At 37.6% G+C, this 12,952-nt stretch overlaps 1 protein-coding gene across 1 annotated transcript; it reads right to left on the reverse strand.

The window, feature by feature from the left end:
- Nucleotides 1-1,312: 1,312 nt before the first annotated feature.
- LOC105035130 (homeobox-leucine zipper protein ROC2) lies at nucleotides 1,313-10,563 on the reverse strand. The gene is made up of 12 exons (XM_010910553.4): nucleotides 10,319-10,563; nucleotides 8,974-9,221; nucleotides 8,231-8,348; nucleotides 7,724-7,912; nucleotides 7,193-7,639; nucleotides 6,990-7,091; nucleotides 4,232-4,432; nucleotides 3,852-4,026; nucleotides 3,422-3,693; nucleotides 3,058-3,153; nucleotides 2,428-2,822; nucleotides 1,313-1,686 (listed from the first exon to the last, which is right to left on the reverse strand). Exons 1-11 carry the CDS (start codon nucleotides 10,418-10,420, stop codon nucleotides 2,451-2,453), a joined length of 2,322 nt encoding a protein of 773 aa, XP_010908855.1. The 5' UTR covers nucleotides 10,421-10,563; the 3' UTR covers nucleotides 1,313-1,686; nucleotides 2,428-2,450.
- Nucleotides 10,564-12,952: the final 2,389 nt, after the last annotated feature.

Here is a 12,952-nt window from a genome sequence, read left to right on the forward strand (position 1 = left end):
AAGTCTAAAGTTCTATGGAAAGTTAAATATTTCTTATGGTTGGCCCTTCTAAATAAACTTAATACCAAGGAGATCCTTCGAAAGAAATTAAATAGGAGTGTTGGTGGTTATGTCCTTTGCTCTAGTGCCTCTGAATCCACTAATCATCTGTTAGTTAATTGCTCCTTTACCTCCCAAATTTGGTCTTGGATCTCTGACAGGCTAAACATTTCTCCTCTCAAATCTGTGATTCATGGCATAGGCAGAATTTCAAACATGACCTCCAACATTCGGCTCTCATGTTGATAGTAGTTGTGGCATGGCATTGCTAGAAAGAATGAAATTCTCAGATTTTCCTTAACAAATCTTCATCAGAGAAGTCGATTTTTTGGCAGGTGATTCATTTATTCAATGACTGGTCCATTCTCTATAAGCATCTCCTCAAAGACAATGGAAGTAATGGTGCTGACCTTCCTTCCAGAGGAGAGGACAATGCTTAGCTGGCTGCAATTCATCCTTTTTACTATACTTCCCTCTTGGTTGCCTTGTTTCATTTTGAGATGATGATGAAGAACCTTGCAACGGTGAATTCTATGATTCTTTCTGCATCTATGCCTTAAGATTTCTTCTAAGTCTATTTTGACCCTTTCCTTCTTAATGTTTTTCCCTTGGGCATTTGCAATCTTCTCCTTTAAAAGTTATTGTATAATCTTATCTTTAGTTTCCTTTGATACATTATACAGTTATGTTTGTTGAATAAATTTCTGATGGCTAATGGAATCCTGTTAGCCTCCAGCTTCCTCGAAAAAAAAAAAATATAAAACTACAAATGTGAACTGATAGTCAGTAATAATAAAAAGGCTGAAAACTTATAAGCGAATATGTCATTTCCCATATGTTTTTTTTGGTATGCCAGTATGCCACTGAACGATGAAGGATATACTTGTGGGTAGCATGCATCTCAAATATTGTTGTAGACGGATTCTATTCCACCGCCGAAAAGAATAGAAGGGATCTCATCTCGTTTAAGACTTTATAATGTGAAGGGATGAACAAAGCTACGGTATGAAAAAGACGGCCTTCAGCGAGATCTTTAGTTTGTGGTCATCAGACCCCCGTAGCCAACAACAACAAGGGCTATGTGCAACAATAATCTATCAAGTCTCCAATCATATTTGATGACACCATTGGACCTTTTTTGTTTTGATGGAAGACACCATTGGACTTATGAAAGCAAACGCCATATTACCATTATTATCGCTATTTCCTTGGAGAGAGAGAGGATAAGAGGAAAAATATCATACAGACATGATCTTCCATAAACTCTTAAAAATAAAAGGGGAAGCAAAGTCACTTGGTGGATTAGGCATTTAATTCGACTACAGTCACCAACACAACAAAGGGATGAAATTGGATGACGAAAGTGACACAAAGCACAAAATGTATCATGTTTGTCCACAAAGGGTAGGAAAATACTTGAAGAGAGAGAATTACAAAGAGAAGTGTTGCAAAACCGAGAGAGGTACTAGTTGTCAACCAAGGGAAAGTCAATACCCGAACCAACCCCCCTTGCGTAGTGGTGGTGGGGGAGTGCTTGTAATTGAATTGACCAACAAACAAACCAACACCACATGGCAAGGAGAGTCTGAGGTGCGTTCTTGACTTGCCACAAATAAAGCTCCAAAGTCCTCTCCTTCTCCTGTCCACCTGGAGGAAACGAAAGAAAAAAGAACAGGAAGGAAAAAAAGAACATGGTTAGAGGCTAGTTAGACTAAATTATTTACTAGCTGAGATCTAAATTACCAGGAGAGCAATGAGAAGCGTCCAACAAAAAGAGAATTTGATTGAAAATTAAGTATAATTAGCAAAACCAAATAGTACAAACGGTTTTAATGACATTCATGCAAACCTAAAGAAAAAATTTACTCTCCACCTGTTTTTTGTGAGGCAGCAAAATTTTTGAAAAGAAAAACCGAGCAAGCCTTGACATGATAAACGTTGAATTCTCACCATCGTGAGAAAAGCAAAAGTTTCCTTCAAATTTTCACTGCAGAAGTTATATGAGTGAATTTTCTAAGACAAAAAATCAGATTAACAAACCTTCAGCTCTCTACGCCACTCCCCCGCGTCCACCAAAAAAAAAAACACTAGGCTCAAAACCCTCAACATTCTGATGTTATGAACTCCCTTCAGACACTTCCACATGCATTCAATATAAAAAAGGGAAGAAAACCATGGCTTAAAAACCTCAAAATTCGGATGTTATGAACCCCCCATAGAGCTCATTGGTCCGATATTTAATACCACAAAAGAGAAGCTAAACTAGAAGTAACCTTATTTCAGGCAGGAAAAATGAAGAAAAAAAAACTAAATTCAAGAAGGTTAAATGAATAAAAAAAAAAAAAAACTAATTTCTGATAAGTTAGTTCTGAAAATGTTTAATCTTACCTTTATATTTATAGTCTTTAGGTTTACTGGGCACTTTCACCCGACACCGCAGCTTTGATTCTTTCAACAGTACAGGCAATGAGGCTGTTAACCGTCGCTACCGACCCAAGTGAGAGTTTGGCAGTTGGGACCGAGTCGACGAGGATTTGGAACGCAACAGTCAGGAGTGATCCACCAGAACCAACCTCCCCTACGCCCCCACCTGGCATCCCAGTAGGACCATCAGGGAGGATGGCAAAGCCGGATGGCAGAAGTGCAACATAGTCAGGGTCACCGCCACTTAGAACCACATTCATAGCAACCATATCCACTGGAGCATAGATCACATAGGAGCCCGTTGGATCAGTGCAGCTCTCTTGTAGTATCAACATGTTGCTCTGGTTCGAGTTTGCGCTCTAAGATCATATCATTGAGTGAGGTATATTTAGTACATTTAACTCATGAAGTGGTGCAAAATAAAGAAGTGTTTCCACAGAAGTTACTAAAGCAAATAGTTGACAAAAATATCTAACTTATGATTATCTGAAGTCAGACTAAATGCATGAAGACATGGAAGTGCAATCGAGCGACAAAAAGTAAGAAGAAAAAAAAAAAAAAAAACGAACAAAGTTTTGATATTTATAAGCTTACATTGACGCGGAGGAGAGAGACGCAGTTGCCGTGATCTCGGCCATTGGCGATGTGAGCCATTTCCTGAACTACACCACCATTGGAGAGGATATCCCACTGTGAATGTACCAATAATCCAGAGATATGCGAAGTTTAGTGTTTCTTATCTACCCTTTTCAAATACATATATTATTATTGCAATTGCAAAATTTATTATTCCCCTTATACTACTATAATAAATTAAGATATGACTACAGTACAATGGGAACTAGGTTACAAATCAGTAACAAAGCCTTATTCTAGTGGAATTTTGAAGTCAAATTCAACCATATTTCAGCCCCGTTCTTAAGGAGAAGAATATATTTAGTTATTCTGATTGGAATACCTCACTGCGAGAGCTCTCATTACGGAGGAAATCGAAGACCCTCTTCGGTGGGACAGGAAGCCAGAAGGAAGTGGCAGCATTGAGGACAATACCAGGTGGCCTGCCGGGATCGTCAACGCTCTTTCTTGTCATGACTCTTACATCCTCTGCACCACTACCGGATAAAGTAGTCCACTGATGTGTAGTTGAGGCAGTCACACCACCACAAAAGCTTATAACCATCCTCTCAGCTAGCTTCAACATGCTCTTCCTCCCTTCTGGAGTAGTTATCACTGTGATACCAAATCATCAAAAAAAATAAAATAAAATAAAAATAAAATAAATAAATAAATAAATCGTGGATCCAAGAAAAAGAAAATCACTTGTTTACTATATATTTCACATCATAATTGAATTCATTCTGAAATAAAAAGAATGAATTAATCATTACCACCAATGTCCCCGGAGGGGATGTTACTAGCCATTACACTTGCCAGGCGCTCACACTGTCGATCCAAAGTACTGACCCACCGTTTAGCACCAAATGCTAGGCCTGAGTTGACCAAAGGTTTGTATATATTGTGAACAGACCGGTCATCTACTTCAACATGTTCCACCCAAATCACCTATGAAATGTTTTTAGAAAACAAAATACGTTTATACCATTTCCAATAAGATAGAGGTCTAAGATAGCGAAAGCTAAATTTGATATAATTAGGTGGCACATAAGAATTTGCAGAGCTGATTACAGATATGGGATAAGACATGGTTGATACGCTCATGTTTAGATTTGTACTTGAGTCAATTAACTATTTCTACGTGCTTGTTTACCTTTGAGTAACCATTCGGCATTTCTTGAATTAAGCAGCCTGATGGCCTTCTTCGACATCTCAATGCGGGACTTGGACGTAAGCTGTCCAAGGAAACATCAACTACTGCCCAGGTTCCTTCAGCATGCTGCTTGCAATACCTCACGAATAAACTCTCACGAGTTGGAACCAGTGGAGATGGTACTTGGAATTCCGCTGACATCTGACAGTTCAAAATCATAAGGTCTTTATTCTTGTTAAACTGGAACAAAAATTTATCAGAAGAATGAGGACAAGTCATTTTTTCTGTTGAGAAAATAGGAAGCTGTACATGAGTAATAAGCAAGATTTAGTACATGATACAGATACCACCCTGCAAGAGAACACTCTGAGGTCTTTTTTGATCTAGAGAGGCTAGATAAATTTGAATACAGTAATCTCCAAGTCAACAATTACATGATTATTTTCACCAAAGATAACTATATGATTAAAATTTGTATTGAGTTAGAAAAAATGAAATCTAAATAAATAATTTTGGAAGAGTTAGTCAGATCAAAATTCTTTCTGTGCATGATTACTCATTTTAGAGTTAACTTTGAGTTTTAACGCAACAAATTTACACATTATTTTGTTGTCTTCTCATGCTTCTGGAACATAAAGGCATGGAGTCTTCTAACAGGAATATATAAAGGCGCTCACATTTTTGTGTGTCAAGTTAAATGTTTATGATAAAAGATATAAAGGAGGGATAATCAGAAAAGACTCTATTTGCGAACAATAAGGTAATGAACTGAGATTTTCTTTGAACAAATGAAATTTATTTCAGTCAGTGTCATACAGAAAATGTTACTTATGTCAAACTTTAATTTATTGTCCATCCAGCATTAGCGCTCCTTGAGGTTGAGTTCTCACGTTAGTAAATAATTAAAACCAAGTTTCAGTAAGAACAAAATTCAGACCTATTTTAACATAGCTATATATATGATCTTGTGGTTGCAACCCCTCTCCTATCAAGAGAAAGTTCTAACCTTGGGTGGTGTTTCCACAACTATTTGACATGGATAACACTTCCATCATTTCTATGAAATGATTGATGGTGCAGACATCATTATTTTGAAGCAAATAAAATGATTAATATATAATATAACATATCAATTTCTTTTAGAAACTTGATAAGGCATTGCTTAAATTTTTGTTTAATACAAAATCAGATGGTAAGGAAGTTTTACTTGGTTTTATACTAGAATCTCAGTTTCCTTAAAGAAAAGCTATAAGGACACCACCTATTTAAAATTCGCAATACATACTCAGGAAACATCACCCAGTGTGAGGACCCAAATAGGTGTGTTTAATCCAACAAGCACTATGACCTAGGTAGATATTAAGATATACTGGACCAATGAATCCAAACAACAACTTTCTAGCTAACACTTCTAGGTGAAATCCTTGGTTTATACAAATAATATCAAATTGGACTTAGCATGTGGCCCATGTCAACAAGCTAATCTTAGTATTTACAACTTGATTTGTATGGATTTGGATCTTTATAGTATAGTGATAATGCCAAAACTTAAAACAAGGAAAGTATATGAAGATCCATGTGGGCATTTGTTTAATTCCATATTGGATATGCACTGTGCAGATTTTAGATACTTGTAAAGATCATGATATTTTTCACTAGTCTTTTTGGATGAGGTTGTAGGTTGTTGCACCCAGATTCTAAAACCTCCTTCCATGTAGTGGAAGGTACAACAACTAGACTATAGAAATTTTTTTTTTCTTCATTGGATAGGATTGTATATATGAGTCTAGTTCCATGTAGTTGGAGACTGTACTACAATTTTTTTTCAGAATTTTGGTTTATATCATGGTTTACATCTTCACCGATGCCAGCTCCATTTTATCATCTCCAAACATTCTTTAGACCCAAATCAGTGACCACCTTGTTGTAGTCTAAAAAGCCTCATCAATTACATCTACCAATATCTTACTTACAAAAAATACTTACATCAATAAACAAATAAAGCTGGTATACAATGTCAGTATGTTATACATTTATAGATGCAATCAACTGGCAAAGATAATTGAAGAAAAAATATCACATGATACCATGCAGCATATGTAATTGCTGGTACAAGGCGTAGTAATGTCATAAATACACAACATATATAACATTTATTGTATAGATGTAATAATTAACAATCACATTTATTGTATAAATCATTCCAGTCTTGTACCTTTAGCATGGACCATACCTATTGCCTTACTGATGGAAATGAAAAACAAAAAATACATTTCATGACATCTGTGTACCTAGATATGCATACAAATTTATGTATATGAACATGTTGGAAAACAAACTATTTAAAGGAGTATAGCGCTCAAAAATTTAGTCATTCATGTACAACCAAGGCAAAGAAACAATTAGCTCTATGACATCAAAACCTGCAAACACAATTATTACAATTTAAATGGCATTTATTACATTTAAAATATAACATTTATCTTGAATTAATTATGAACAACCCACTAGAGCAGAATTCAGCTTTAAATACTAATTGCTTTCTGAATTGCTCCCTGGACTTATTGACGCATAGAACCGCACAAAGAATCATAACTATGGCTGTAAGAATAAAAGAAAAAGGTTATGCTTTTTTCAGGTTAGCTATATTATTTCAATGTGTATGAATTTAATTTATATGCTTACCACTTCAAGAAAAGAGAGGCTAAACATGCGCGCGCGCGCGCGCAGAGAGAGAGAGAGAGAGAGAGAGAGATACCACTTGCAGAGCTCCATTATAGTTTCCTGCTACTCCTGTTGACAGCACTTCCAAAGTTACAGCTCTTGACACGATGCTAGAAAACACCATGGACCATTGATTCTGTAAAACATCAATTAAGTTGTTAGATAACCAATTACAGATCCATGATCAAGAACAAACAGATGACTTCAGAATTCTGCTGAATGTACAAATCCTCATACCACATCCATAAGCATCTCAAGGAGATTGATGTGATTCATGATTACCACAGCAGTGTCACGAGAGGCCTCTGACTTCAATCCAAATGGTTTAGGACCAATACCTCTCGGGAATGTCCTAACATATTCCTCTTCATTTAGAGTCTCAGTTGAGCTATCGAGATCCGGCGTCCAAAGTGGCTCACCAAGCTGTGCCATTCGAATGAGCTCCTCCATTGCAGCCACTGCAAGCTCGATAACCACTGGCTTCTCGATCTCGAGCTGTCCCGAAACAGTCCTCAGTAGCTCCCCAGCTCCAAACATTTCACCTCCAATGCCTGGTTGGACCCCAAACCCCCCGCTCACCCCAAGATCCATTGGTGAGCGAGAAGCTAATGGAGAAGAGAGCAGTGGGTATGACACCATTGGCTTCCCAACATACTTTGCAGCTATTCCAGATATCCGATCAATCTATTAATAAACACAACAAGAAGAGTTTTAAAATAACGTAATTCACCGGGGCCCTTCAAGCTTTTATTGAGATAAATCACTTGCCTCCTCCCTTAACCGAGCATTCTCAATCCTCAGGTGGTGTTCATCAAAGGACATCTCCCCAAGGGCAGCAGGGCCACCACAGTTGGGGCATGAGGCATTGCTAAGGGCTTCTTTGTACCTCAAGTTCTCAGCCCTGAGCTTCTCATTCTCGGCCCTTAGTTGAGTGTTCTCATGCCTCTCCTGCTGAGTCTATAAGGAAAGTAAGAGGGAACAGAAGGAGAGATTAGAGGATGACATGAAAGAAGGGTAGAGTGGTTTGTGCAGTAGAATTAGTAGAGCAAGCTAAGAATGGTTGCTATAATGTCTACACATGCATAAGATATAGTAATGAGCTACACAGTAACGTTTACAATGTGTCTAAAAGTAGAAGCATATTTAGCAAGAACGTTTTCTGCGGCTGGTACTCAGTGCAGTGAGCTCAAAAGGTGGTGTCCCTTTTAATTTCTCCTTCTTCTTTTGCATTTTTTTTCCCTTTTCTTCCTGTGGGTGGATGGTTCAGGTTTAAACCTTCATTTGGGTGCGCTTGTTTTGGAACCAGAACTTGACTTGCAGGGGCTCCAACCCAAGCTCTCGGCTCAGCTCCTTTCGCTGCTTGTCATCAGGGTGGGGGCATGTCTTGAAGAAACTAGGAGGAAATAAAGGGTATAATTAGTGGATTCACAGCCAAATAACTAATAAGTAGACCCTTTTCTTTTAGTTTTTTTTTTTTTTTTTTTTTTTTTATAAATGTCCAGAAAACTACAGAATAATGCACAAGCCAAGAAGATTATAGTGTGTCAGCAAGGTAAAAATTCAAACGAAACTGAAATTGGATCTCTCTTTTTTTCCTTTTATTCCATCTATAGGAAAAGTAGAAACTTAAAGCTAGAAAAAAGAAATAGAAAGAGGTAGTCATTTTCTTGGTAGTTCTATGCATCACGAAGACTGAAAAAATGTCAAATCCAAGGAAAAATATGAGTTAAAGAGTAAGAATGATGGAGTTGTTGGGCTTTGTTTCTTTACTTTCAAATGTGCAACAATAAATAAAAAATCTGTTTTTTTTTTTTTTTCAGTCATTTTTGTTGTAGGGAGAAAGCAAGGAGGTGGGGCGCCCGGCCCGGGGGTTGGGGGTGGTGGGGGACACGGTGGGGATGTTGGTGAGAGAGAGATGGTTGGAGAAATTGGGGAGTATAGCTAGATGAAATTAGTCATTGATATTAATTTTTTCTCTCCGATTTCTTTGGTGATATGAAAAGGAATCAGAAAATTACTTCTCCATCTCTTGGATCTGATGCTGGGTATGGCGGTGGTAGCGCTTCTTTCGCGGCCGCTGGTTGGCATCCTGGTCATCACCGGAGGCCCCCTCGATATTCTCACTCCCCGATTTGCTCTCGAACTCCTCTTCGCGAGTCCTTACCATCTCGCTCTCGGCCGTGGTCGTCTGCGGGATCTCAAAAAGCTGATTCGGTTGTTGGTGCTGGTGTTGGAGGGGGAGTTGCTGCCCCTCCAGAATATTTGGCTGCAATCATTTACAAACAACATCACACAAACCATTCAGTCTCTCTTTTTTTCCTCCAATAATCAGATTATCTTTAGAAAACAAAGAAGAAAGAAGGAAAGAAGGAAAGAAGGAAAGAAAGAAAATACAGATGAAAGCAAACATGCAAGGGAAGGAAAAGAAGATGTTACTATATATTTCTAATTATCTTTCTGTCCCACCTCTTGAAGTAGGGGTTAAATTTGAAATTGAAGATGGAAGGAGAAAGATAAATTCCCTGCCAAAACTTGTTAGATCTACCAAGAATGCTCTCGGAGAATGACGGTTTCAAAAGAAATTTTGAAAGTGGAGGAAGTGCATGGACAAAGTAGAGTGTGAGAAGAAGAAAGAAGACCCTTTTATATTATTAAATGAGATCTGTGTCTCGAGAAATGGAAGATGTATCGCGACAGCTTCCCGCGCCGATCCTCTTCTCTCTGCCTCAAGAGATCAAGAAGATAATAGAGTATGTCTTTTCCTCACTTTCTATCTCTATGTGTAGATGGTATGAAAGGACTCACCTCTTGCTTTATGTAAGTATGCGTATGAAGTGAAAAAGTAGAGAAGGATGAAGAGATCAATGTCTAGAGAAATAGGAAATGTAATATGAAAACATAGGACCCCCTCCCTCCCCAATCCCCCATCTTTCTGAGAGATCAAAAGGAAAATAGAGGAAGACCAAAGAGAGTACGTCTCTCTCTGCGTGTGTATTAACAGTATGAGAGGAGTCACCTCTTGTTCTGTAATAAGAGTGCTACCGACGGTTCACCTCTAATTTTGCTTCTCAGAAATCGAAGACGATTTAGCCTCAAAAGGCTAAAAACACCCACCTAATGACAACCCGTTCCCCTTTGAAACGCCCCCCCCAAAACTCAATCCACAAATAGAAAAAGCCCAATAAGCCAAGCGAAGCAAGGAGTAGTAGAACGGTCCGGATTACAAACACCTGCATCAGCCTAGCATGCACTGCACAGTGTCTCAGACCATCTATACCATTTTCCGGGAAGAAAATAAAGGAAGAAAAAGAAGGAAAAAAATCTGAAGAAGAATTCAGAGATTTCTTTTTTTTGCATGCAGACCTGACCAAGGGACAGAGCTGATGAGGACCCGAAGCCGGCACCGGCGTTCCTCCCGATCATTGAAGGCACGTGTCTTGCCGGAATCATGATACCTGTAGGCATATTTCTCTCTACCAAACCCTAATTCTACTCCCCCTTCCGTTCTCTCTCCGTATATCTCTATCTTTGTTTCTCTTCTTGGTCTTCTCTTCCTTTCGGATGGGCTTCGTTTCGTGCGTAGGGCTAACGGGAGGCTTGCATGTTGAGAAGAAGCGAGATGACACTACGCTTTGGTGTCCAGTATATTTACTAGGCATAGAAAGAAAGAGGGGAGAGAAGATAGAGATATAGAGCCTTTGACACCAGAGAACTCTGCACGAACTAAGATGATGGGGAAAAAAAAAGCAACTATCTCACTGATCTCTAGGAGTCTCCCTCTCTCTCTTTCTCACTTACTTTTCGGAAAAAAGGGGGAAAATTGGGCATTAGCTGAGACTTTTGAGGAGAAGGTACCACAAGAGAAGCCATGAGAAGGGTGGAAGAAGGTGAGGAGAAGGGAAGGGGAAAGGAAAAGGAAGGAGGAAGACGGAAAGAAGAAAGGTAACAGGTGGAGAGGATGCGGTGAGGAGGAGTTATTGCAGAGCGCATTGAGAGGGTGCAATTGCATTTATTGAGAGAGGGTGGTGTTATTGCGAGAGAGAGAGAGAGAGAGAGAGCGAGAGCGTATTTGCTTTAATTTTTTTCCACAAGATGGGTATATGGTGAAAGGGATGACGGCTACCAGCTTCAAAGGTTACTGAGTTGAGAGAAGGTCTACTGTGTCACTTTTTATGAGGTCTTCACGTAGTTCTTGATCAAAGATACGAACTGCGTGCACCGAAATATACTTGTGGATACAGGTGAAATGCTTATTTACTCTATTGTCCTATCGAGTACACGAAAATAAATACACAGTAAAAGAAAGCACTTTTCTATTCCTTATCTATTCTGTTATATTCGTTAATTCTATGTTCAAGTATATTTGTTGACAATAGAATATTTGACAGAACGAAAAACAAAATTGAGATACCATGTTTGAGACGGAAATGAGAAATATTTCATTTGATAAAATTTTGATGGTATCTGATCAGGAGGAAAGAACCAAATCTACGAAGTAGAAAGAAGTCACGTATGAAGAAATGAGAATATGATTCTCAGGTATGAATAATTATATGTGCTTTGACTGAATTGCGTTTGAATTTTCCAAATATGAATTGAGAAAGAAGATGGAAACGTCAACCTAATTGATGATCAACTAAACATGGGTGCATAAATTTTATAATGATGAAACACTTAATGTTTAAAACTACTTTACATCAATTAATTACCAAATATATCATTCTATTTTGTCTATATCACAAAAAACAAAATGTTACTCCAAGTTAGTTTGCTTCTAACAGAATTAAGTAATAATCACGTCGACACTCAAGCATTTATATGCAAGGCTCAAATAAAGTTGACCTCCCGTAGAAAGGTCAACTTTTACATACTTTGGCACCATCACAACTTTTACATACTTTGCCACCTCCTAAATAAAATTAAATATGTGTGAACTGTGATTATCAACTCTGACGTTGAAATAAGCAGCACAGATAATAGACAATTTAACTCATTAATGTTCAACTATTTTTCTCAAAAAAAAACAAATCTATCTTTTAATCTCAAATTACATGAAAAATGGATAAGTTATTCAGTAAATTGTCTTGAACTAGCAAACCCGTGAAATAACAAGTCACGACTTTATGATAGCCTATCAAGATGTATTGCACATTCTCTCAAAAAAAGGATGTATTGCACATTGCTAGCAGTTATTACAAAGCATCACCACGAGTGAGAGGTTACTACTCATGATTTTAGTATATCCAAACTGTCCAAAAACAAACATATGTTCCTTTATATAGTTATAACGGACATAATTTGGCAAATTATATTCAAAACAATCTCTTTTTTTTCCCCCGAATTTTTTCAGTGACATATTATAATATCCATTAATTATAATTACATGGCAGATAGCAACTGATAAAAGCAAAATAATGATGTCATCATTTTATGGGGATTGTGTTAAATCACGACCCTACAATTGTTATGTGAAGCATTGTTACAAAGATGACAACTTATATGCAGTAACCAATTACAGTAGGCTGTTATATATGATTATGAGGTGCAGAGATGCCGTGACATTATTGTAGTGGTCAGTTTTCTTAACATTGTCATTGTTATTGTTGTTGTTTTATTCGTTTGAGTAAATGATGGGAATCCCCATCAAAGTTTCCTCAAAAAATATTATTTGGCCAAAATAACAAAATAAAATTGGATTATCTACACGCAGGCTTGCTTTCTGATGTTGATCATATCTAAGAGTGCCAAAACAAATGCAAAAGAAAAGAAAAAAAAAAAACAAATTACTCAGTTACTAGCTGAGCAAAATGCATCAAAAAAACTACAATTTAATGAAATTAAACTGGTCGTTGAACTATACTAAATAAAAACAGTTATCTTAAATCCACTCACAAATCAGAACACAGAAAATCCACCACTAACAAATAAATGAAAGGTCCTTTTGTCCTCAAAAAGAAAAAGACCGAGCTAGATTTTTTCCAGCCAGCTAGTATTTTG

Source organism: Elaeis guineensis, chromosome 5 (genome assembly GCF_000442705.2).
Source record: "Elaeis guineensis isolate ETL-2024a chromosome 5, EG11, whole genome shotgun sequence".
Classification (NCBI taxonomy): domain Eukaryota; kingdom Viridiplantae; phylum Streptophyta; class Magnoliopsida; order Arecales; family Arecaceae; genus Elaeis; species Elaeis guineensis.